At 40.9% G+C, this 27,753-nt stretch overlaps 1 protein-coding gene across 1 annotated transcript; it reads left to right on the forward strand.

Moving 5' to 3' along the window:
* Positions 1–1,401: 1,401 nt before the first annotated feature.
* On the forward strand, positions 1,402–24,408 carry LOC122143740 (deoxynucleoside triphosphate triphosphohydrolase SAMHD1-like). The gene is made up of 6 exons (XM_042754341.1): positions 1,402–1,558; positions 21,009–21,103; positions 21,723–21,883; positions 22,126–22,242; positions 24,119–24,190; positions 24,371–24,408. The coding sequence occupies exons 1-4, from the start codon at positions 1,471–1,473 to the stop codon at positions 22,235–22,237; spliced, it is 456 nt and encodes a 151-aa protein (XP_042610275.1). The 5' UTR covers positions 1,402–1,470; the 3' UTR covers positions 22,238–22,242; positions 24,119–24,190; positions 24,371–24,408.
* Positions 24,409–27,753: the final 3,345 nt, after the last annotated feature.

Raw genomic sequence — 27,753 nt, forward strand, 5'->3', positions numbered from 1 at the left:
TTTTTCTTTTCAAATGTCACGACGAAAGGGCACCTCAGAATAAACTCCATGTGTATGGAGTTTTTAATTTATGTTATTTATTTTTCTCTTGAGAATTATTGCTGTCAAATTTGTGCCTGTATAACTTTTATAAGATTTATTTTCTTTGGTTTGATTTTGTTTTATATAATTTATAATATTTAGTTTGATTTTGTAATTTTATTTAATTAGAAAACAGCAAGTGTGTGATTTATTTAAAACTCATTTTATTTAAATTAATATTTTTTTGTGTTTTCAGTCCATCATATTATTGTGTATGGTGGTCTATGTTGGGTTGAGTATTTAAAGTTATTTTCAATTGAATAAAATGTTCAAACTCTCAAGCTTTGTTTTAATTGGATTATTTATTTTTAATTTTATGCTTTGTCTAATGTATAATATTGTAATCAATCTTAATATACATTTTCAATTAAATCGTTTAAAACAAAGTCTTTATAGTAACGTTGTTTTAAACTTTAAAACGTTCCAAAACACGGAAGTAGCGTAATTCCTTGCCGTGCCCACTTCCTTTCTCAGACTGTCGGGTTGGCGCTGTCGTCCTCAGACTGTTATGACGTAATGGTTCTGCGGTTCTGCAGTCAGACCTATCTCTGTGCACCTGCACTCCTACTTTTTAATGTAAATGTAAATTATGAGAAATAAAATGTAGTAAAAGTAAAATAAAACAAAACACTTCAGTTTTATATTGTTATTATTATTATTATTATTGCTGCTGCTGTTGTTTCTGATTAATCAGCCTAGAATCTACAAAACAAAATAAACCAAAAACTATAAAAAAAAAAAAAAAAAAAAAAAAAAAAAAAAATATGTTATAAAAACACACACAAAACCTCCACACACCACACTTTGAACCTGCTCAGCTGCGTATTACACAGGGGTGTGGCTTTGTTTTATGTTTTTCAAGGCACCTGTCACATTTACTAACAAGATACCCCTGAAAAATCAGACAAAAGCATGACACACACAAGGAAAAACATGTCAAAATAAATTATCTTAAACATGAAAAAACAAAACCATTATTAACTCACCACACATTACACATATGTTACAGACAACAACATAAAAAATATTATCAAAAAAAAATTATTAAGAATAATTAATCAAAAAAAATCCCCCACCAAAAGAAAAAAATAATACTATCCACCAACTATTTTTAATTAAATAAAAAAAACAAAAAAAAATAACTATATAAAGCATTGTTCAGCTGGCAGCTCTTTATTTCATAGTATTGTCATCAGCAGTCCATCTAATGTGTCTCATGCCAGTGAACAAGCTAAACATTTGTCTGAGACACACCCTCATAACGACTTTGCTGAACATTTATTTCAGTGAGTTGAGCTGCTAGATCTATGAAATCTGTAACCAGTTCTACAGATCTTTACTGCCGCATCAAAGTTTTTAACAACCCACAAAAAGAAGATAAAAGAGAAGATGCCTCGATCAGAGCAAACCAGAAAAACTCTCTCCGATCACAGGAAAAGTCTCCAGGATCTAAAAAAGTCCTATGAAGCAAATGAAGGTAAGGGAAGACAGACCTGTTGTGTGTGAATGTAAATGTAATGTGCATTCCTGATTAGAGTAATTTCTATCTGCTACTTCCAAAACTATGATTAACAAACCAGGAGTTCAAGTTCTGTTTAGCACATGATTATAGTTAAAGTATAAGATGTTAAATTAATACAAGCAAATAAAGTTATTTGTTTCTTTGAATCACAACTTGTCTTGACTTGAGATGACACGACAAATCAACATTCTGAAACAAATATCCTAACCACATTAACTGTCACATAAAGATAGTAAAGGCGATTTAGTAAGGATATAAAGATAGCTTACAGGGCACATCCAAATACCCACACTTTCAGTCTTTGCCCCTGTCCACTGTCTACTTATATGACGTATTTCCTGTGTTTGGTCCAAGTGTTCAAGTAGGCGAGGAGACCAGAAGTGTGTGTAGAATGTTTCATTACCTGATCGGACACACCTTGAGTGATGTAAAAATGCAAGTGTTTACAGAGCTTTATTTTGATTTTCAATATGTTGCATTTTAAAACAAACTCATAAATGTCTGTAAGTAAACTTATCAATGTAAATTTAGTAATTGTGGTACTTGTAATTACGTCATAAAAAGCAGTTGCAAATATCATACAAAATACACTCATCTTTGAACAAATTTAACTTACAGTGGAATGTTTTCGTGATTTTTGGGGCACATGAGTTCCTGAACATGATGTGTAATAGGATACATTTAGCCTACAATATTTAATATTTGAGTAAAATAAAGCCTTTTGTAAACATAACTTGATGATACTTTAACATTTTGATCTACAATGTATACTGCACACACACACATCCAAAAGTGTCTTTTCAAGTTACTTATTAGAAACATACATTTTCAAAAATAAACATAACTGCTTCAAAATTTTCAGTATGGGTGTGTGTTATTTACCAAATATACGTCAAAGTACTGTCAAGTTATGTTTACCACAGGTTTTATTTTACTCAATTAATTGAAGAAAAAAAAAAAACATCATAAAATCCCATAGGAAAATCTTAAGAAAATAAGCAGCGAAGTAGTCTTCGGGTTCTGGCGTCAACAGCTCTGATTTCAAGATTAGAACAGAATAAAAAGGCTGATTTTAATGTAATACCTGCCAAATGGTGAGCAATTTTAACTCACATATTATGAATGCTTAATAAATATATTTATTAATACTTATTTCACTCAAAACCTGACTCCTGATTTATTTCATGATGAAGCAAAAATTGACCTTGACACTGAAACGTGTTGTATTTAGTGTTGTGGTGGGAGGAGCAAACGACAGACACAGTGGGTGTGGCGTCAGGCCTCAGAGAGGTCCGGGGCGCGAGGGGCAGATGCTGCATCCTTCTTGTTGCCCTCGGCGCTTGAAAGGATTAAACAGCCCGGCATCCTGGCCCGACAGCCGTGTAACGGGTGCGGTCTTCATCCGGACCACGGGTCTATGGGATTATTATCCTGCCATGATTCAAAACTGAAAATAAAGTTTTGACATTTTTTTTTACGATGTTGCGCAAAGAATTATCGTTCAAAATTCTTTGCGCAACATCGTAAAAAAAAAAAAAAAAAAACAAAAAACCGTGCAGTTCTGAAGAAGGAAATCTCAAAAAACAACATAATGTTTGCAGAGATTTTTTTTATTTTTTTACATTTTGCAAGCTTGCAAATCTTATTTTTCGATCTTGCAAAACTTTTTTTTTTTGTACGATTTTGAGCTTTCGAACACTTAGTTTCAACCTTTCAGAACTTTATTTTCAGTTTTGAATCATGGCAGGATAATAATCCCATACGGTTCCGGCAGCTCACATCTCTGGCGGCACGGGAGTCCCTCTACGCACCCTTCCTGGACCCACGAGGACACCAGCGTGCATGCATGCACAGGGAAGAGACTGGTCTCTCGAGGAGAAGCGCGCTCGCCATTTAAACAGCTGCGGTGATGAGGCTCCATTTGCGTCAGGTGTGCCTCATCACACACCGCCAGAACTGGATATTTCAGAGCGCCTCCTCTCTCACACACCCACTCCTGTCGGGAGCCTGGTGAAGGGCGGCGATTAAGGGATGGGGTGACGATGATAATTAGGGGGGAAGCAGCTGACTCGTCACAGTGTTCTCTCATTTATATCTCATGACTCATGTCACTTTTTGTACAGTGTTTCTTACCAGAATCTACTCTGTACCTTATCCATGATACGCTGCAAACGTTCATGATTCCTATTCACAACAATAATTAGAAACTGATATTTTTTTTTATCAAGATGAAATTATCAAACTTTATTTTGGGATGAAAAAAAATCACAAAAACAATCATGACTTGTTGAAATTTCAATAATTAAAATTTTAATTCCAATATTAGTTACCTCTGAACCTTAATGTAAATAAATTTATGAATAAGTTAACCTGTTAAAGTGAACATTAATGTAAGTGAACGCCTGTAAACCATTTATTAATGCCTTATAAATGTTAATAACCTGTGAAAGTGAACCTTAATGTAACGTGAACAGCTGTGAACCATTTATTAAAGAGTTATAAACTTTAATAACCTTTGAAAGTAAACCTTAATTTAAAGTGGGCACCTGTGAACCATTTATTAATGAGTTATAAATGTTAACAACCTGTGAAAGTGAAACTTAATGTAAAGTGAACACCTGTGAACCATTTATTGAGTAATAAATGTTAATAACTTCTAAAAGTGAACCTTAATGTAAAGTGGACACCTGTTAACATTTATTAATGCGTTATAAATGTTAATAACCTGCTAAAGTGAACCTTAATATAAATTGGACACCTGTTAAAATTTATTAAGGAGTTATAAACGTTAATAACCTGTTAAAGTGAACATTAATGTAAAGTGAACACCTGTGAACCATTTATTAATGAGTTATAAATGTTAATAACCTGTTAAAGTGAGCATTAATGTAAAGTGAACATATGTGAACCATTTATTAATGAATTATAAATGTTAATAACCTGTTAAAGTGGGCATTAATGTAAAGTGAACATATGTGAACCATTTATTAATGATTTATAAAAATGAATAACCTGTGAAAGTGAACCTTAATGTAAAGTGGACATATGTGAACCATTTATTAATGAGTTGTAAACGTTAATAACCTGTTAAAGTGAACATTAATGTAAAGTGAACACCTGTGAATCATTTATTAATGAGTTATAAACGTTAATAACCTGTGAAAGTGCACCTTAACGGAAAATTAACATCTGTGGACCATTTATTAATGAGTTATAAACGTTAATAACCTGTGAAATGGAACCTTAATGGAAATTGAACACCTGTGAACCATTTATTAATGAGTAATAAATGTTAATAACCTGTGAAAGTGAACCTTAATATAAAGTGAACATGTGCAAGCCATTTATAAAGGAGTTATAAATGTTAATAACGTCTAAAAGTTAACCTTATTGTAAAGTGGACATATGCAAACCATTTATTAATGAGTTATAAATGTTAATAACCTGTTAAAGTGAACATTAATGTAAAGTGAACACCTGTGAACCATTTATTAATGAGTTATAAACTTGAATAACCTGTTAAAAGTGAACCTTACACATGTGAACCATTTATTAATGAGTTATAAATGTTAATAACCTGTTAAAGTACACATTGATGTAAAGTGGACACCTGTGTACCATTTATTAATGAGTTATAAATGTTAACCTGTGAAAGTGAACACAATAATCATTTATTTATTATTAATGCACATACTGAAGGGTATTTTTTTTCATGGTGAAATGTGTTTTATTGTTGATGCACTAACCTAAAAAACAACATTCCTGAGCATAACTCCACACAAAAAGTGGATTATACAAGTAAACACACATTAAACAATTAAAAAAAAAAAGAAAAAAGAAAAAAAATCAAGTATTCCACCAAATTAAACCTAAAATCAAAAAAAAAAAACTAAAATCTAAAAGAAATCCATATAAAATGAATGTAAGTTCAACTTTTACAAATAATGTTTATTAGTTATATAATGTTAATAAACATTATTTTAAACATTATGCACTTTTTTAAAGATAGTTATATTTTATTAACTTTGAAGAAACGTGCATACTTTTTTGCACGATGCGCCCTCTTATGGCCTCAGGAGAGAACCCAAAAGCTCCCCCCCACCCCTGAAATTATACCTTTTAAATTCAAATATAATTCAAATTTTGATAATATTTAAGTAGAAAATTCTAATTTAGTTTTTCAGTCATTTTGACAGCCCTAGATTTAAATACTAAAATAAAAAAGTTTTTATTAAAAATGCATACCTGCCAAACCTCTTGTCCATATGTATGTATCTGTGTGTGTGTTACAAATGCATACCTGCCAAAAATCTTGTGTAGTTTATTTAGAATATATATATATATAGATATATATATATATATATATATATATAAAAAAAAAAATATCACATAAAATAACTCAACATTCACTTGCGAGAGCAATTAAACAGTTTATTAGGAAAAAAAAAAAAAAACTACACAAGAGTCAAGACGTCATGGGTGCAATGTCCAAAATATCCAAAACAGTGGCTGGAAACTAGAACAACATTTTTAAGTAAACAGATCAAATGAAAGTAACATCTGCAAAATAGTGAATGCACACTTACTCTAAGATTCTGAATGGAGATGAAAACTGAAGGAGACCTGTGTCCCCTTCCTGTGTGAAATGCAAGTGAAGGCAAGAGTGGTGTATTCAATCCTAAGAGAATTGTATAAACAATCGTTAGCATTTTTTTCCCCACAGTACATTATAGTATGCATACTTCATGAGAAAACAGCATGCCAATAACAAAGAAACTACATTTTAACACTATCAACCACACATAATATTACCATATAGTCTAGGCATAATAAAAGTACAATGAATATAATGTGCACTTACTCAATATGATTTTCCAGCAAACTCAAAACTGAACGACACTCAGTGTCTTTCTTGAACAGGATGCCTATGATGCAGCCACAGTCCCTTAAATTGAAACAGCTCTTAGCAATTACCAGAAGATGCATAACATGCTAATAAATTGCATCACTGATAAGAAAGGACGCACGTATATGTCTGTAGATGGATCACTTATTTACAGCTTACTTGATACATTTACACCTGAGACAATCGCAAATGAACGGGTATAACACATTCAAAACATTTACACCAGAGCAGATATTCACGAACAGAAGCTTAGTTATTCATAAACACAAGCATGCTTAGTAGGCCTATTATACAATACAAAAACATTTTATATCTGGGAGAATAAATTAGGCTATTATTGTTAAGCATGTTATAAAGATCTTTGCAAGAAGAGACTGTTGTAAAGTTTTGTCTAAACATTCTTAATCTAACATTATTAACATTAACTCATATTACTTTTATATCGTTGCTGTCTATTTATAGAACATTAAAAAAAAGTTAAAAATGGCTCAATATTTGGCAGGTATTGCATTAAAATCAGTCTTTTAATTCATGCATTTATAACTGTTTATCAATGATTTTTAATGCATTTATAAATTAGTTATCAGTCATTTATGAACAACTTTTTTAAACACTTTACAAAGGGAACCTTAATGTAAAGTGTTACCGAAAAAACACTTATACAGAACCAGTAATTACTATTTATAAAATTATAATGCATTAAATTACTCCATTACCAAAAAAGTAATCAAATTACAGTAACGCGTTTTTGCCCAACACTGTACAGAACACACCAAAACTTATTGGTTTAATTTGCCTCAGATGGACGTTTTACTGAGGTGTTGATATTTCTTGTTCTGAAAAGTGTGATTTCCATTTTGATCAGTAATTCACATCCAACTGTAGATAATTGCCTTACATTAGATTGTTACAAAAACTACAGAGAAAAGGCAAATGAACAAATAAGAGAATGAATAGCTAATAATAGGATCAATGCTGAGCGATGAAGGTTGATGTGTGATTTGTCATGACTTCACTACTCCATTATATGAGATGAATCTTCATACAAATGTTCATACAAAAGCACTAAATCCATGTTTAAATCTGGTCCACTTCGTCAAATTATATTTATTACAATTATATGGCATACAGTTAGTGTTGGAACTATGGTTCTGTTCTGGGTAAAAATCCCCACGCCTGCCCCTGCAGAGCGGGGAGAGCAGCAAGTCAAAGCCCCCTGGGGTACAGAACAGATCCAGTATATGCATACATAATTACAATTCACAATTTACGAGTTTGAGTTGTAGAAAATACAAAATACATGATAGAGAATGCTTGCAATACTGAACTGTATATGAAGAAAAGAGGTTAAAAAAAATCGGATTAGATTACAGGCTCAGTTAGGTGGAGTCGGGCTTGGAGAAGGGAGTTGATTTGATAGCAGAGATGCGACAGAAGAGATGCTGGAGAATGAGAATTTAAATGGACCGCTGTGATAAGTGTCAAAACTGGATTGGTACATGTCAGGAGCTTGACTGACATGGCCTGCCTGAACTAACACAATGCTTGATTTTGTAACAAATTTTAGCTCAAAGTGAGATGAACATAATTACTCATATTGGCTTATTATTTATTATATTAATCTTCAGGAATTACTTGTAGCATTATAGCATTAATGATACAATAAACTGATTTGTTCGTCCGCAGAACGGACAGTGTTAATCGTTTATTGACTCTAAGTAAAATTATTTCTCTGGCCACAAAAAATAATTTTACTACTAATACATTGCTCCCAAAACATGTAACAAAACCGGAACGTTAAAGTGACCTCATCCTGTGAGCAGCAAACACAGACAACCAAGTGTGAATACATATGGGTGTTTATTAAACTACACTACAGGGGAACATACAACATCTGACTAGACACAAACATACACACATTAATCATAGATGCCAACGCAAGGAAGGCATGGGTAGACAGAGAGAGAGAGAGAGAGTGAGAGAGAGAGAGAGTGCGAGAGAGAGACTGTGCACTGAGAGGTAGAGAACGTTAAGTAATAGCATTAATTATCACAACCTGTTAAGAACCATCAAAGAATCACATCACCTTAATTATATAATAATAGATAACAAGCGGTTACTTGCATTGGTTTGGTGCTGAGTAAAGTGTCCTGGTGCATGTATAATGTGTACATTCCTGTTGAAATCCGGTTATGAGTAAAAGCTTCATCGTTTCATCCATGGGTTGACTGCTCTGAAATGAATCAACAAAGTTGCTGAAAACTGCTGAAGATCGGACTCCCCGAAAGGGGAGTTGTGGGGTTTCCCAGGTGATGGGTGTCTCCAGGGAACCGCAAGTGAAGACAAGCAAAAGTTTTTGGGTGTGAAAGAGGCTTAATCTGGTTTCCCTGTAACACTCCTTTTGGTTAGATTGACCAGTAACAAGGCATATAGTTTCAATGGGAAAGTGTTTCTTTATCTCTACCTCATGTGCATGCTTTATGACTGTCAATGAATAATTGGTGTAGTTTTACCCAAAATATGGTACAAATAGTATGATGCATTTGACGATTACATAGTGTACATAATTGTTTGAGGAATAAAGAGCAGATCATTTTGATACCAAGAACGAAACATTTATACAATATTACACTGTAAAACCCGACAAGTAACTTAACTCAAACCATTTGAGTAAACAGATATCCTTAAAAACCTGACAAGTTAGGTTTACTCAAACCGTTTGAGGAAAACCGATTGCCTTAACCATTTAAGTTTTAAAACTTAACAGTTATGAGTACTCTGAACTTAATTCAGTTGAGTTCACTGAAAGAAGATATACATTGAAATTAAGTAATTAAGTGATTAATTGAGTGATAATTGTGAATTAGTGATGAACACCTGCTGTTAACAAACAGAATTACTGAAGAAAAGAGAGAAAGGAACTACAACTGACTTCAGACACAGCCTTACTAAAACCTGACAAGTTATGTTAACTCAAACCGTTTGAGGAAACCGATTGCCTTAAACCATTTAAGTTTTAAAACTAATAGTTGTGAGTACTCTGAACTTAATTCAGTTGAGTTTAGAAAAAGACTTAGCTAATCACTTAATTACTTAATTGCAAAACTTACATGGTTTAAATCAAGGCAATCTGTTTACTCAAACAGTTTGAGTTAAGTTACTTGTCGGGTTTTACAGTGTAGGGATACATTCATACACCCAAATATTAGCATTTAGAGCTTAACTAATACAAATAAACAGTGGTAACTAGACTAATGTAAAAGGGAAACCTACAGACAACACATGCATAAGATGCATTTGTAACTGATTGATTATAGTCTAAAATAAAAAAAAAAATGTCTTTGTGTGTGTGTGTGTGATATGTTTTGAAATTGTGGAACTAGACCACTGGTCTAATCAGGTCACTGGTGCCTGGCACAGGGGTCATCTGCTCCTCCTGGAATGTGTTCAGGCACGTGCACAGGTAGGGCTCAACCTGTGCAAAGCACATGCCCTTTTTGCCCTTACAATCCGAAGTGCCCTTTTTTTGGTGGTGTTTTTTTTTTTTTTTTAATCAATGCTATTGCTAACCACATACGTCTTCCCACCTGTTAGGCCAATCATCTCCAAACGTCTCGGTTACGTACGTAACCCTCGTTCCCTGATGGAGGGAACGGAGACGTTATGTCGAACGACATATGGGGTCTCACTTGGGAGGCCAATCATCTCTGAGTTTAAGAGAAAACGCCAATGAAAATTGGCTAGTGGATTTAACATACCTGAGCCACTCCCCGTGCCTACTGGTATAAATAGGCGACAGGTGCATCCACTCATTCAGGTTTTACGCTGAGGAGCCGAGAACGTGTCCCGGCAACAGCGAATGGTTCAAGGTTGTGGCATGGGGACATAACGTCTCCGTTCCCTCCATCAGGGAACGAGGGTTACGTACGTAACCGAGACGTTCCCTATCTGTCGGTCACTACGAGTTATGTCGAACGACATATGGGGGCTCCTATGGAAAACGCCACAACCTGAACACCGTCACAACCCTGTGGCGCTGCAATTGTCGACAAGCCGCAGCGTGTCACAAAAGCTACGCTTAAGGTCGTGACCTTCCCAAAAGCCCCAGCGCAAATTCACTGACCTTGGTACCGAAGGGGACCAAAAGGGTGAGTACATCGCTGCTGGAGAAGGCCATGCTGCTGTTCCGTCCACAAAAAGTTTTTGGAAGGGATTTCAACCTTCAGTGAAAGATTGCTTCAAATCTTCCCTATTTGTTCTTTCAGCTTGGCAGAACGATGGGGAAGCGAGCCTTAGGGAAAAGGTCGCTACGGAGACCACATCCTACCCGTAGGGAGGTGACATGTGGAGATACTGATATGGACTGACCCAGGGGGCAGTACTACATATGGAATGGGTCTCTGAGGCAGGTCCTACCTTGGAGTAGGGATGGAACAGCTGCCAGAAGAGACTGACAGAGCGGGTCTGTCAAGGGAAGAAAACCTATCACAAAAAGGGAAACCACACCGTGGAAGAATACACATATGGGATTACCCGTAGGGAATCAAGCCATATGGACACCTAGCCCAGTACAGGGGCTGACCGGAACTCCGGGCATGCTAACACCAGTACTGGGCCTGGCGCCAGACTGCTCCGCCAAGTCTGACCGCCAAGGGTGCTGGAGGATGCTCGACCAGGGTACACCAACCGGGGAACTCTACTGGGAGAAGAAAGGCGCTCGCATCCCCGTGTTAGGGGGAATGGCGCAGCAAGCGTGACACCGAGCCAGTCCTTCCCGCCAATTACCTGTTACCCAACACACGGGAAGAAACTGGGTCTACACGAAGGTTGTAAAACCTCACAAAGGTGTTAGGTGTCGCCCAGCCCGCAGCTCGACAGATGTCTGCCAGAGAGGCGCCGTGCGCCAGCGCATAGGAGGAGGCCACACTCCGTGTGGAGTGGGCCCTCACCCCCAGGGGGCACGGCTCGCCTTGGGAATGGTACGCCAAGGCGATGGCATCCACTATCCAGTGGGCCAACCTCTGCTTGGAGACAGCCTTCCCCTTCTGCTGACCTCCAAAGCAGACCAGGAGCTGCTCAGAGCTTCTGAAGCTCTGGGTGCGGTCCACGTATATGCGAAGCGCTCTTACGGGACACAGCAACGCCAAGGCTGGATCTGCCTCCTCCAGGGGCAGCGCTTGCAGGTTCACCACCTGGTCTCGGAAGGGAGTGGTGGGAACCTTGGGCACGTATCCAGGCCGGGGTCTCAGGACAACGTGAGAGTAGGCCGGCCCGAACACAAGGCACTCTTCACTTACCGAAAATGCTTGGAGGTCCCCGACCCTCTTGATGGAAGTGAGCGCGACCAGGAGCGCTGTCTTGAGAGACAGGAACTTAAGCTCGACTGAATCCAGCGGCTCAAAGGGACCCCCCTGAAGTCCAGCCAGAACAATAGAGAGGTCCCAGGAGGGAATCAGGGGTGTCCTAGGAGGATTTAACCTTCTGGCACCCCTCAGGAACCTAACGATCAGGTCATGCCTCCCCAGGGACCGGCCGTCCACTTCATCGTGATGGGCTGCAATGGCAGCCACATACACTTTCAAGGTGGAGGGTGACAGCCTACGCTCCAACCTTCCTTGCAGGAAAGAAAGCACGACTCTGACCGAGCATCTCCGGGGGTCTTCTCGGTGAGAAGAACACCAATTCGTGAACAGACTCCACTTCAGAGCATAGGCCTGCCTCGTAGAGGGGGCTCTAGCCTGAGTGATAGTGTCTACCACCACCGCCGGTGGCAGATCCCTTAGGTCTGCCGCGTCCCATCCAGAAGCCACACGTGGAGGTTCCAGAGATCTGGACGCGGGTGCCAAATGGTGCCCAGCCCCTGAGAGAGGAGGTCCCTCCTCAGGGGGATGCGCCAGGGAGGGGCTGTCACGAGGAGCATGAGTTCCGAAAACCAGGTCCGGGGTGGGCCAGTAAGGCGCAACCAACAGGACCTGTTCCTCGTCCTCCCTGACCTTGCACAGTGTCTGTGCGAGCAGGCTCACTGGGGGAAACGCATACTTGCGTAGAGCTCGAGGCCAGCTGTGTGCCAGTGCATCCGTGCCCAGGGGGGCCTGGGACAGGGAATAGTACAGCTGGCAGTGAGAGGACTCGTGGGAAGCAAACAGATCTACCTGGGCTTCCCCGAATCGACTCCAGATCAGCTGGACCGTCTGGGGATGGAGTCGCCATTCCCCAGGGAAAGTGAGCTGTCGTGAGAGCGCATCGGCTGCACGATTGAGCTCCCCTGGGATGTGGATAGCGCGCAGCGACTTGAGCCGCGTCTGACTCCAGAGGAGGAGATGGCGGGCGAGTTGAGACATGCGACGTGATCGTAGACCGCCCTGTCGGTTGATGTACGAAACAGCCGCAGTGTTGTCCGTGCGGACCAACACGTGCTTGTCCAGCAACAGCGGCCGAAACCGCCGTAAAGCTAGATGCACTGCCAGCAACTCCAGACAGTTGATGTGCCAAAGCAGTCGAGGTCCTGTCCAGGACCCTGAAGCTGCCTGCCCGTTGCATGTCGCGCCCCAGCCCGTTTTGGAGGCATCTGTTGTGACAACAACATGCCGGGACACTTGTTCTAAGGGCACGCCGGCCCGTAGAAAGGCAAGGTCTGACCAGGGGCTGAATTGGCGGCGACACATCGGTGTGATGGTGACACGATGTGTACCGCGGCGCCATGCCCATCTCGGGACTCGGGAGTGCAACCAGTGCTGAAGTGGCCTCATATGAAGCAACCCGAGCGGCGTGACTGCGGCTGCGGATGCCATATGCCCCAGGAGCCTCTGAAAGTGTTTCAGTGGTACCACTGTCCTGCCTCTGAAGGAACTCAGGCAGTTCAGCACTGACTGGGCACGCTCGCTGGTGAGACGTGCCGTCATACTCACCGAGTCTAACTCCATACCGAGATAAGAGATTCTCTGCGCAGGGGAGAGCTTGCTCTTCTCTCGGTTGACCTGAAGCCCCAACTGACTGAGGTGCCGGAGCACGAAGTCCCTGTGATCGCACAACTCCTCTCGGGACCGGGCCAAAATGAGCCAGTCGTCGAGATAGTTGAGGATCCTGACGCCCACTTCCCAAAGTGGGGCAAGGGCGCCCTCCGCGACCTTCGTGAAGACACGGGGAGACAGGGAGAGCCCGAAGGGGAGGACCTTGTACTGCCATGCCTGACCCTCGAATGCAAACCGCAGAAACGGTCTGTGACGAGGGAGGATCGAGACATGAAAGTACGCGTCTTTCAGGTCGATCGCTGCAAACCAGTCCTGGGGCTGAACGCATTTGATAATGCGTTTCTGCGTCAACATCTTTGAACGGGAGCTTGTGCAGGGCCCGATTCAAGACTCGCAGATCCAGGATAGGTCGAAGGCCACCGCTTTTCTTGGGTACGATGAAGTAAGGGCTGTAAAACCCCGTCCTCATCTCGGCTGGAGGGACCGACTCGATTGCATCCTTCGCCAGGAGGACAGCAATCTCCTCGCGCAAGACAGAGGCGTCCCGGACTGCCACCGAAGTCTCGAGCACGCCATTGAACTTTGGGAGGTCGCCGGGCGAACTGAATCGCGTAAACCGAGTCGGACCGTCCGAATGAGCCAGCGTGACGGGTTGGGGCAGCGCAAGCCATGCTCCCAAACTCCGTACAAGTGGCACCAAAGGGACAGTCGACATACCCGCAGTGGTGCAGCGATGGGGAGCTGTGTCGGATGGCCCAGAAAGCATCGCGTTCCGAGTCATCACAGCCACACTCCCCGTGTTCCCGGAGGAACTGGCCAGAGACGCGTGGAGAGGCGTTGCGTCTCCGAACCGCGACCTCTTGACCGCTGGCGAAGGGGGGCGTCGGGGGTGAGAATGAGGAGGCAGTGCGTCGCTCATCGTCAACCCACGAGCCTTGCAACTCGGAGGAAAGGGAAATTGCTCTTTTATTGAAAAAGTGGGTGCCGCCGGCCGTTGGACCAGCGGCGGAACAGAAAGAAACGTAAACTGAAGATTCTCCACCCGGCCCTCCTCCGGGGGAAGGAGTGGCGCTGTTTCCGCCAACTCCTGAAGAGCAGTCTCCCACATCTCCGAGTTGCCCGTGTCAGGGCCGCTTAGTCGTCTTCCTCGAGGACTTCGCAGCCGGAAGTGACACGGGGGGCGCCGCTCTCCTGCGCGGGGCTCGACGCGCCGGCCTCGAAGAACTCTCAGAACGGGGCGGAGCTGGTGTGGAGGACGCAGGGGGGCGCCCTCTGGCGACGAGCAGGCTGAGGCGCTGCCCGCGCGACGGAATGGTGGCAACCGGAGGATCACGTCGGGGCAAGATGTGTTGGATGGCCTCAGTCTGCTTTTGCACTGCTGAGAACTGCTGGGCAAAGTCCTCGACAGTGTCGCCGAACAGGCCTGCCTGGGAGATGGGAGCATCAAGAAAGCGAGCTTTGTCGACGTCTCTCATCTCGGCCAGGTTTAGCCAGAGATGGCGCTCCTGGACCACTAACGTGGACATCGCCTTCCCGAGGGGACCGCGCCGTGACTTTCGTCGCCCGTAAGGCGAAAGTCAGTCGCCGTGCGCAGCTCCTGCATCAACCTCGGGTCGGTACCACCCTCGTGCATTGCTTTTAGCGCCTTGGCTTGATGTACCTGCAGGATAGCCATGGCATGCAGGGCAGAGGCAGCCTGGCCCGCAGCACTGTAAGCCTTGGCAGCCAGAGCCGCCGACAGCTTACAGGCCTTGGACGGGAGACGCGGACGATTCCTCCAAGTGGCGGCGTTTTGTGGGCACAGGTGCACCGCAACCGCTCTCTCCACCTGGGGAATGTCCACGTACCCCCTGGCTGCCCCGCCATCGAGGGTGGTGAGGATGGAAGAGGGAGACGAGCGGCTTCTGGCCGTAAAAGGGGCCGTCCACGACTTCGTCACCTCTTCATGCACCTCCGGGAAGAAAGGAACCGGAGCAGAACGCGGTTGTGAGCCGCGCTCCGCGCCGAGAAACCAATCATCCAGCCGCGAGCGCTCAGGGCTGGGCGGTGTAGTCACCTCCAGCCCGATGCTCACGGCTGCCCGGGCAAGCATGGCTGACAACTCTAAGTCAGATTCGGCAGTGGCGACAACACCCAAGGGGGGCAGCCCCGCCGAATCCTCATCCTCAGAAGCCGATAGCCCATCCCCCGATGCTGCAATCGACATCTGATCCTCGGGCGGTGCACCGAAAGACACGCTGGGGCCGCCGTGAGACGGCTCAGCAGAATCAATCGGCAGCCGCACGGGACATGCGCTGCGGGAGGAGTGAGAGGTCCGTGGGGCGTGGCCCGGCGGAGAAAGCTCTCACTGTCACCCTCAGATCTCCCAGAGCGCCAGCCGGCGGTCCTCTGCTCGAGCCAGAGAAACCGGGACGGGTGGCGACAGAGGGGTCTGCTGCACTCCCCTTGAGGAGTGAGAGACGCGATCGCAGCGATGCCATGCTCATACGCCCACAATAGACGCATGAGTCATCCACGAGCACTGCCTCAGCGTGTTGGACGCCCAGGCACTGCAGACAACGCTCGTGACCGTCAACCGCGGACAGGAAACGACCGCATCCAGAAGGACACGGACGAAACGGCATCTTGAAAAAGACGCGAATCGTCCGTGATTTGCTCTTTTAGGAACTGCTCTCTTAGCCGAAGCGCCCAGGGGAATCACTGCTGCAGGGACAGCGCTGTAGTGCGCCGTCACGCCGACCAGGAACAGCTCTCCACAACACAAAGATGAAACGGCTTTGTAGTGATATCCCATCAACTACTCGGCTCCGAAGCAAAAATCTGAATGAGTGGATGCACCTGTCGCCTATTTATACCCGTAGGCACGGGGAGTGGCTCAGGTATGTTAAATCCACTAGCCAATTTTCATTGGCGTTTTCTCTTAAACTCAGAGATGATTGGCCTCCCAAGTGAGACCCCATATGTCGTTCAACATAAATCTAATTCACATAAATACAAACAATGAAAGTTCTTAAAACGAGCTTGTGTAAATCTTATTCGATCCTCAAGCTGTCAGTAAGCTGATAACTCCGCCCCCTCTATATTCATTGAATCAACTGAAGTTCAACAGCAGCCGCACAGTAGACAACAGCTGAGCTGAACAAAATTTTGCGAAGGGTAAATAAATATCTTGTTGTTTGAATAAGTACTACTGAACACTATGTCTATAAAGGCTCATATTTTATTTATTTGATGTCTGACTGACTCTCTGACTGAGACATGTGGGACGTCGCCTGAGAGAGAGGGCTAGCATTTGCCATCTAGTCATAGCCAATACACAGCCAACACTTAAATAACCTGTGCATACAGTAGCATTTCATCTTTTATAAAATGCGATTTTGGCCAAATGCATTTTACCACAGGAAAAACTGAGCGCGCTCCGTCCTATATAGCTACAAAAACTAGTTTTGTAACCTGTAGATGAAAATGTAATGTGAGGCGCAGTCGCCGTTTTAAATGACGGACAAAAAAACAAAATTCATATTTGCACACATTCGCTGGTCAAAAAACTATATATTGATAAGTAATACAACAACATATAATTTGTTTTTACCATCGGAAAATCATAACAGGTGCGCCCCCGCGCTGTTTCGTACTGGAACTTACACAAAGCGACGAGTGATCCTCGTCACCTAGATAACATATATAAGAAATTTCTTCTTGATTTATGATTGCTGATACACTTAATTTATTAACATTTAGGCTAATCATGTTATGGTATACTCTCCGCTCGTCCTCACATGTATAAAATGTAGTAAAACATGGTATAGTAGTAACTAAAAAAAAAATACAGAAGATCACTGTGAAATCTTTATATTTTATCATGCAGAATGTAATTCATGATTCATTCCAAGGCTTCCATTTATTTGATCCAAAATACAGCAAAAACAGTAATATTGTGATATATTTTTACAATTTTAAATAACTGTTTTCTATTTGAATATATTTAAAAATGTAATTTATTTTTGTGATCAAAGCTGAATTTTCAGCATCATTACTCCAGTTCAGTACTCTTCAGTGTCACGTGATCCTTCAGAAATGCTTTGCACTGCAACTGTACTTTTCACACTATTTTTATTTATTTTTTTCATTGCTGGCTTATTTTAGGAAAAGTGTAGTGAATAAGAAACCTTCAAGAGACCAACATCCCTGGTCCACCACAGTATCAAATTTTTGCCAGGTAGGCGGATACATGTTGGATATGGCTATAGTTTCTTATAATCTGGAATTGAGTTGGACATAATTACTTAAATTATATTTCAAAAAAGTTTGTCAAAAATACTTGACTCATTGCTCACCTTCCCCTCTTCTCAATGTCATTCATAATCATGTTAACCAAATAATACAAATTCGCTTATAAAAACCAAACAGAATAGCTAAAAAAGAGAATATATATGGGGGAGGGACACCCCAGTGGATCACAGTGAAGTCATAAACATCTTCAAGCACATGGCTCACAGAAGGTTGCTGTTGTAATTAGGTTTAAAGAAGCCCTTAAAACCCTGTTTATCTATATTATCTAATTATCTAATATTATTATTATGGTTGTTATTTATCGTGAATAAATCTAAAGCTTTTGAGACTATTATTTTGTGTTATTGAATTTGTCATGAAGATGTGACCATTTCTTCCTTTTATGCAGGCTTACTAAATAATCTTGATATAAAAAAAAGGGAGGGGGGTGCCCCTTTTTTAGTTTCAGCACATGCCAAAAGGTCTGTGCACGGCCCTGAATGTGTTTGAAGTTCAATGGGGAGAGAAGAGAGTTGATCTGTTCAGCTTCCAGATAATGGAGGTAACCATTGGCCATTTATAGCACCCATATAACTAGACTATGGGGCCAGATTCTGTAAATTATATGCAAATGTCTAAAGGCTAAAAGGAATTTCTAAAACTTAAAGCCCAAATGATCGTACATGATCCTAAGCAGATGCTACATTTCTGTCTGATAAATGATCAGAATTGTGTTTATAAAACATGACAACACATTTAACATGAATATATTTTTTTACAATCAGGATTGCAGGATTATAGATTTCATGTCATTGCATGTTTATGCACATATAAACATATATTTAAAAAACGCATTATTTTTCACATTATTTACCTTTATTCCACACTGCTCTGTCCCTTCTCTGAGAAAAGCGCTGATCATTTCTTTCTTTTATCAAGTCTCTCCCTCAGAAATAGGGCTCTGATTGGTTAGCTAGCCCAGTGTGTTGTGATTGGCTAAACCGCCTCTAGTGCGCTTCAAAACATCCCGCCCCTTACCTCAGTGGCATGTGCTCCAGTTTTATTGTAAACAATTGTGTCGTTATTATCGCTTATCAGTTTGAGATTGAGAAGCAGAGGATATTATTGAAGAGGATCGTGCAGAACCTGTGCAAGCACGGTTTTAATGGTAGGCCTTTGTTTTTCGTTTGTTTTTGTGTCTTTTTTTTTTTTTTTTTTTTTTGATAGATATGCTGTTATTTGTAAATGCTACTGCTTATGTTAGCTTTTAATATATGGTTTTATCCTGATGAAAGCTTTAATACAGTACGGCAACTGCACGCTTCCACGTTAAATGCTTCTCATAGCTGTGAAAATAAGTGTATAACTGGAACAGTTCATTGCTGGAGCTGAGCTGAAAGAGAGAGAGAGAGAGAGAGAGAGAGAGAGAGAGAAGTAGAGCAGTGCGACGTGAGGAACAGTATTAAGAAACGCTGTTTTAGAACATTGATTTTGAAACTTGTGAATCCATTAGAATTGTTAGAAGACAGAATCGCGATTCATATATGAATAGTTTTTTACGTGCACCTCTAGTTTTCTCTTCCTCTATTCTAAAGCAGTGCAGCATGGCCTCGCCCCCTTTGCTACCTTTTCCCGGGGGTGGGGTTTATCTGGTTTTGTGATGTCATGAACCCGGGAAGTAACTTGTTGTAGTCCCTACCAGCCATTTTTGTAGGCATTAAACTGACAGAATTTTAAAAGACGATATCTCTGTTTGCATTGAACTTTCAGCTTCGTAACATTGCAGATATTCTTTATGCTCAAACAACAACATTATACACTAACTAACATTAAAAAAGTGAAAGCGCAATGAACCACCCCTTTAATGTTTTTAATATAAATGAAGTGACCCTATTATGAAAATCTTAGTTTTATATTTTCTTATATATCATATATTTAAGTCCACCTGTGTTCCTATTTTATAATGCAAATGTAAAGTATTAGTCAAATGTAAAAATAAATAAGCACTTCAATATGATGATTATGATGATGATGATGATGATGATGATTATTTATTATTATTATAGTTCTTGATAAATCAGCCTAGAAAATACAGAATAAAAAAGAGCTATTAATAGGCAATAAATAAATAAATAAATAAATAAATAATATAATTACAGACAGAACATTATAGGTGTAAAACAAAGTAAAAGTTCACAGTGGAAAGGCAAATCCAGATCAGCTGTTCATCTACACATGCGGCACCGCCTGTTTTTCACATATGTAACAAAACCTGTTTCCCTATCATTACTTTAATTACTAACATCCCAAAGTGTCTTTTCAAGTTAATTATTAAAAACGTATGTTTTCAAAAATAAACGTAACTGGTTCAAAATTTGTGTTTTCAATATGGGTGTTTGCAGTTTCCATTGTAGAACAAAATGTCAAAGTATCACTAAGTTATGTTTACCACAGGCTTTATTTTACTCACAAAATTAATTGAAAAACTCCATTATAAAACCCCATAGGAAAATCTTGAATGAATAAGCAGTGAACTAGTCTTCAGGGTTCTGACGTCATATATGCACCACTCTAAACTGTTTTGAATTTAGTGTGTGTTAAGGGCTCTGCACTTTGACATTTTTCAAGACCTTTCTTGCACACTTACTTCCTGTTTTGTGTACGTGCTCTCAAGGGGACAAGACCACAAGTGTGGGTATTTGGACAGGCCAACAGTTTACAAAGAGAAAAATCCACCCAAAGAAGCTCAGAACCCTTACGAAAATTAACCATGGTTTTACTATAAATAAATAAAAAAAAGTTAAACCATGGTTACTATAGTTAAACCATGGTAACTACAAATGTACCACTGTTTTGCTACACTAACTATAGTTTAACCATGGTATTTGTAGTAAAACTGTGCTCATACAAATGGTAATCAATACACCAAAAAAACATGGTTCTACACTTTTACTGTAGTAAAACCATGGTTAATTTTCAGAAGGGAAGGGTATAACCAGAACTTAATCTGCTTGACCTACTTTCCTAAAACTAGTCTCACAACTGAAAGAACATTTACAGCTTACATTTTGTACAGACAAATTTATATTAGTGGTGAAATGAACACAAATTTAAGCCACTTTTCTGGAATGTCTTGCCCTGTACATAGCTCTAAATGCATTACTAAAATGTTCACTTGTGTTTTCAAACTGAGGAAACATAAATTATTTAAGACATATATTTGACACTGATGATATTGAATCATGTGCCTTTCCAGAGGCTGAGAAACAACAGTTATGGGAGATTATCAAGGATGAATTGCAGGAGATCCTCAAGAAGTACTCCTTAGACTTCTCAAAAGAACAAATGAAGGTAAACAAACTACTCATGTAACAATTCTGCCTCTTCACTTCCATGAAGAAACACACAAATTTAGCACCACTGATGATAAGCTATGTAGTAAATGTAGACTGTAATTCTTAACTGAAATGTAAAGTCTTGTTTTTCATAAACGTATGATGAATGTACTATTCAATTTTGTTTGTGAAAAAAAAAGACAATTAATTGAGAAAAACCTGAAATGTGTGCTTTACTTGTTTATTTTTTGCTCCACCGACAAAACAAAACTCAACAAACTATCTAATACCCGAATGAACCAATGAATCACTGCTTCAAAAGAACCAGTTGAGTGACTGATTCAATGATTCATTCATAAAGACTTATGAATGGATTCATAAAGACTTATGAAGACTTCATCACTTAGTAATGAAACCATGCAAACAATGATTTATCTTGAATACTGTTGTATAAAGCTGAAATTAATAGTTTTCCTATAGTTTTCCTATCAGGATGCATTTTTCCTATTAAAATGCTATGTGAATGAGATCCATTTAATCCTCTAAAGGGATTTTATGGGTCACAAAATTACTTTGATCAATGACATGGATTTGAACATGATTGTGAATGACATTGCATATTGTTTTGTATTTAGATCTTCAACGACCCCATCCATGGACACATGGAGCTGCACCCGCTGCTGGTGAAGATCACAGATACTCCTCAGTTTCAGAGACTGAGACACATCAAACAGCTGGGAGGAACATATCTGGTGTATCCGGGCGCTTCCCACAATCGCTTTGAACACTCACTTGGGTGAGATATTATTATTCAAAGCTGACATTTAAATAATATTAAATAATTTAATATTTTTATAATTTGACACATTCATGGTTCTTTGATGTTGGTTAACGATCATAATATAATAAAAACAAATAAAATATTTTATATTTTTGCTAGACTCCATGTTTTTGATCTTCAAGTAAACAGTAAAGTTATGTGTGTGTGTGTGTGTGTGTGTGTGTGTGTGTGTGTGTGTGTGTGTGTGTGTGTGTTAGTGTGGCGTATTTAGCAGGTTGCCTGGTGAAGGCTCTTTGTGACAATCAGCTGGAGCTCAAAATCACCGACGAGGATATCCTGTGTGTTCAGATCGCTTGGTCTGTGTCATGACTTGGGTGAGGAGCACTAAAGCTTATGGAAAAATCCTCCAGCAACTTTTCTTCACATTAAAAAAACATTTATCTGTAAAACATCTTTAAGCAAATTAGTAGGGTCACTGTTTACAAATATTTATTTTATTTATTTATTTTTTTTTTTTTTTTTTTGCGGTGATTGCTTGGAATTACTGTATTTTGTGCTTGATATATCAGTTTAATGTTTTATAGTGAGCCACAAATGGGAAACAGTTTTTTTTTGGCCCAAAACTAGAATCATGTTTTTACTTACAGTAGGGGTGGGCCAAAATATCATATAACAAACTTATAACATGCAAATATGATCTACGATCTGAATCGTGATAAGGGCCCCATGATCTGCTGCTTAAAGTGAGGCTCAGATTGTGGATGGAGACTGACTACACATTGTACAAGCAAGAGATCCACATCTGCCTGACCAAAGTAAAGCCATGTCACACTGACTATCTGGCGGTGGAGTCTCCATTCCCCGGGGTTTGGTCCACCATGTGACAGCATGTCAACTCCTACGTTTGAGGAGTCGGCACTTGAACCGCCCTCACCAAGTGGAGGTTCTTCTGTGCCCAAAGGAGAAGTCGGCTAACCAATTTGTGCAGAAGGCGTGACCTGAGACCTCTTTGGAGGTTTATAAAGATTATCACCATCCTGTTGTCCAAGCGGACCATGACGTGATGATCTCTGAGTTCCAGTTAGAACTCCTTAAAGGAGTCATGAACTACCCTTTTTATTATTTTGTACTCTTCTCTGAGAACCACTTATAATGTTATCAAGATCAAAAAAACATCATAATTGAGATGGCTATTTTCTGTCCTGTTTTGAACCCCTCATCAGAACGCTCTGTTTGAATAGGCGTGGCAGATCGTAGACTCATAAGTAAATACCCACTGCTGTGATTGGATAACTGTTGTGTTTTTTTGACAGCCGATATCCTTCATAGATGCACGCTGCTGTGATTTAGGTTAAAAACACATAAATACTCAGTATGTATCAAACAATCTATAATAAGAGACAAAGCAATAGTGAGCACGCAATAAAAACAGTTACTCACACTTGTGTGGTACTACATTACTGTCAGATACACCACAGCAGGTCTTTCAGATTCAATCATTCTTAGAAATGCTTAGTAAAATTGTGCTTTGTTTACAAACAAATTCATGGTAAAATGAAGTGAACAAAGGACAGAGTTCTTACTGACGCAGTCTGCAACTTCATTAAAAATAAAGTTCATCCACTCTTTCCTAATGCTGGAATCAGAAGGAAGGTGATGCAAAGACTGTTTTTCCACAACTTGGCATTGAACAGCATCTTGTTGTCATCGGAGAATCTTTATCATTTGGTTTCTGCGTAGATCTGTGTTTGCCTCTCTCATTATTTCACTAGTGTGTGAATCAGTGGGAGGGGCTAAACAGGCAGTGATGTAGAAGAATTTAGATTTCTCAGTTCATGACCCTTTTAAAGGCAAAGATCATGGCCATAATTTTTGCCATATGGATATCACCTTGACACAATCACCATTAATAAATTACTCCTAATTGTAATGTAGAAACTTTCATTTGCTGTGAAGCTGCTTTGCAAGGATGTGTATCATGAAAAGCACTATATAAATAAACGCAAGTTGAATTGAATTCATTCATTCATGTGACCTTACTGTGGAAATAAAAACCAGAAGACAGAAGACAATGAGATCAGTGCTGAAAAGGGGTGGAGATACATAATGTAATTTACAAGGACATAAGAAAATATTACAGTCTCTATGATTCGCTTGAAAAGTAGACCGTGGATGTTTTCAAGACCGATCATAATATAATATTATGAAAATGCTGTATAAATAAATAAATATTTTTATTTCTATTTTTAGGTCATGGTCCATTTTCTCATGTATTTGATTGTCTGGTTATTCCTGAAGCCAAAAAAATAAAACATAGAAGAGGTAAGTGCAAATTTCTTACTTGAGTCTTTATTACATTTGGACATGCAGCTATCATATTTGCATTTGGACATGCTGTATTCAAGCTGTTTTATTTGTACATCTGGTAAATGTATCTGAAATATTTTGTTAACGTACAAAGTATGACTTGTAAACCACCTGAGAATTGATTCTTTTTCTTAGGTCTGCCTGATGACATCCCTGAAAAGTGGAAGGTGAGCTTGGGGTCATCAACAATTGTGTTTCATAATGTTTATTAGTATATTTTAAAAATGTGAATTCCATTACATTTGCAAGGTTTCTGATTCTGGCTGTACAAAAAAAAAAAAAAAAAAAAAAAAAAAAAATAAAAACAAAATGATGCATTTTGCATTCATGTCAATTCTTCATTTTACATGTGTCATACGGAGAGATTGGGGTCTATTTTATTTTGTGTGTGTAGTTGGCATTGGTTGTCTTTTTCTTTTTCATCTTTGATATGGTGTTTTTTGTGATTATTTTATGCACACTTTATTTTGGTGATTGTTTGATTATGATTTAGAATGTGGGGTGACACCCCCGTATTCTCTTAGGGCTCGGACCATATCTGATTAGTGGATGGACAGCTGTTGGTAATTGCCATGTTAAATCACAGACTGTTTAAAAACAGTGAAGGAATTGAAATGGCTGTCCCCCCGTGAACTCTGCTGGTCGCTACTCTGTTCTCCACGTTTTTACTGCTGGATGGTAGTCGCGATTGACTTATTTTGTTGCCACGATCGTTGCATTGGATTATTGTCTGCTTGTGTCAAAGCCCGAAGTAGTCGATGTGCCGGTCCTGCTATCAACTCGGTGGCTGCTGTGAGTCTTCGTTGTCTTCTCCTCTGCTGCGCTAAGATTGCTGCTGCCTTTCCTTGCTGTGCGGTTTGGAGCCTGCCTCGTCCGTCCTGGTCCAGTGGTTTTGTGAAGCGCTGTCCAACAAGACTGGGAGTCAGATTCGTCTGCTCCCAGTTTATTGGTGAGTGATGCCCTGTGTTAAGTTATGCTGCCTTGTCTCGTCCGAAGTTAAGATCCACATCTCACCTAAATTGGAGAGTTTCCAGTCTGTCTGCCGTAGTGATAATTATTAGAGATAATATATAGCTTGTGTATATTCACGAATTGCAGTGATTTAATTGGGTATTGCACGATTGATAATTCTTCTACTGTGGTGTTGTGCTATGCTGTGTTTTGTTATCTACTGTGGAGATACTGGCGGCTTTCTTTTTGTTTGTGTGAGTGTTGTGTTGGGCGCGTGCGAGTGATTGACAGGTGGCCTGCTGTGTAGACGCAACTGCTGGCGAGAGACGGACTTGTGTTAGGAAACGCTTATGGACTGTGGGCACCTAGCAAAGGACTTACAGTGGATTTTGGAATGTGTTTGTTGTGTCCCGCTTTTAAGCTTGAGTGAGAGAGTGTGTGTGCATGACGCACCCTTTTTTTTTACTGTTGTAATTAGAGGTTATAATAAATATATTTTTATATCGAACTGTTGTTTGGGTAGGTCTGTTGTGTTGCTCCCACCAAACTAAAGGAACTTGCAAGTAAAAGATAAGGTTATTTTATTTAAGAGTCCCAGCTCTTTAATTGGGTGGCGTAGTCGAGCTATATTGCTTGGCCATAACATTTGGCGCAGTCGGCAGGGTTTGGTTTGGAGCTTCATATACAGGTCACCCAGACTATATAGTTTTTATATATATTTATTTGTTGAATATGATGATGATGCCGGTTTATGCGGGTGCACCTTGGATCCCTAAATTTAAAGGGGCGGGTGGTGATTTAAAATTTAATGAGTGGAAAGAACAAATTCAGAGTTTATTGCATGTAAGGGAGTTTAATGAACAGCAAAAAGTTGGTATAGTGTTGGGGGCATTAACCGAGTGAAGCTAAGCGGGAGGTTTGTGTCGTAGGGGATACAGACCGTGATACTGTAGCAAAAATTCTGAAACATCTAGATACCCTGTATGGAGATCAGGTCCCTGTGGCTAATTTGAGATCACAATTTTTTAGCTGCATACAAATTGCTAGTGAGAGTTTAAGAGCCTATGTTCTCAGGCTGCGGGAACTGTTCTGTAGACTAAATAAGCGAAACCCAGATGGTCCCCTTGATGAAAGCCACTTGTTAGACCAGCTTTTGATGGGGCTCCGTAATGCAGAACTAAGGAGCACAATTAGGACCTATGCACGCCGTAATCCGGACGCTACTTTTAATACCGTATTGGAGGAAATCTTTCTGCTGGAACGTGAACAGCGGCCTGGGGCTGGACATGAAATTGTAGCACAAGCTGTAGGTGGGTCCTCTGTTTTTAAATCAGTAACAGGGAAGGAGGACTGGGCTGAGACTTTTCGGCAGGAGCTTCTCCAGGAAGTGAGGGGGCAGATGAATGCATTAAGGCAAGAAATGAGCCGTCAGTTACAGCCCGCTGCAGGCGAGCCTATGCGATGCCCACAACGTCCTAATCAGCCACCACTTAGGAGGAGGGTCCAGTCCTACACACCTAACACCTGGGCTGCAGACGGTAAGCCTATAATGCCGCCAGTGTGGCCGCACCGGACATATTGCCAGGTTCTGTAGACCCCCATCCGAGTCAATTACTGATTTAAACTAGTTTGTCCTGCTACTGAGGTCCAAGTAGCAGGGAATTCAGGGGAAGCAGGACAAAGGACCATATTTGTAGGTGACTGTCCCAAGGTTGAGGTTAAAGTAAATGGTGTGCCTTTAATTGGACTAATCGACACTGGTTCGCAAGTGACGTTAATGCGACAGAGGATATTTGACCAACACTATCCAACAGATGCCCTATTACATGGCGTGGCCCCCAACAAATTGACACTTAGAGCGGCCAATGGGTTATCCATTCCTTATCAAGGCTATGCGGTGATGGATTTCGAAGTAGGAGGTGCTAATATTCCCGGGAGGGGGGTTGTTATTATAGCTGATCACTGTCTAACTGCCCCATTACTGATTGGTATGAATGTTATCACAACCTGCTGGCAGGACCTGCTTAATCAACCAGAGGGCCTGAAGACTGTTTTCCAGGATCAAGGGACAAGGAAAGCCTGGACGAGTGCATTTGCTGTGGTGCCAACGGACAGCTGTAGTCGGGGGGGAAGATGGATACATGGGTTTTGTGCGTCCAGCAAGCCGCAAGGGCTTAACCATTCCAGCTAGAAGTGAGGTGGTGGGTTTGGGGGGCGTGCACGGATGGGTCCGAGGGGGCGGGATTACTGTGGTCTGATTGAAGCACTACCTGAGCTGGGGGCTTTCTCTGTGGCAAAGACTGTTGCATGTGTCAAACATGGCCGACTTCCTGTTCGTATCCAGAATGTGACCTCTTGTCCTGTCTTTATAGGCCGCTATCAGAAGCTGGCGAAAGTGTTCTGTGTCGACAGCGCTGACGTTCATGGCCAGACAGATCTAAGCCTGACCGTGCAAGATGATTGGAACCATCACAGTGGATATTGTGGAGGTCGGAAAGGGAAACAGAAGTGGCACCAACTGTTGAGGTATTGGGAGATTTACGAGGCCGAGAAGACTTGACTGAACA

This window comes from Cyprinus carpio, unplaced genomic scaffold (genome assembly GCF_018340385.1).
Source record: "Cyprinus carpio isolate SPL01 unplaced genomic scaffold, ASM1834038v1 S000006495, whole genome shotgun sequence".
NCBI classification, from domain to species: Eukaryota; Metazoa; Chordata; class Actinopteri; order Cypriniformes; family Cyprinidae; genus Cyprinus; species Cyprinus carpio.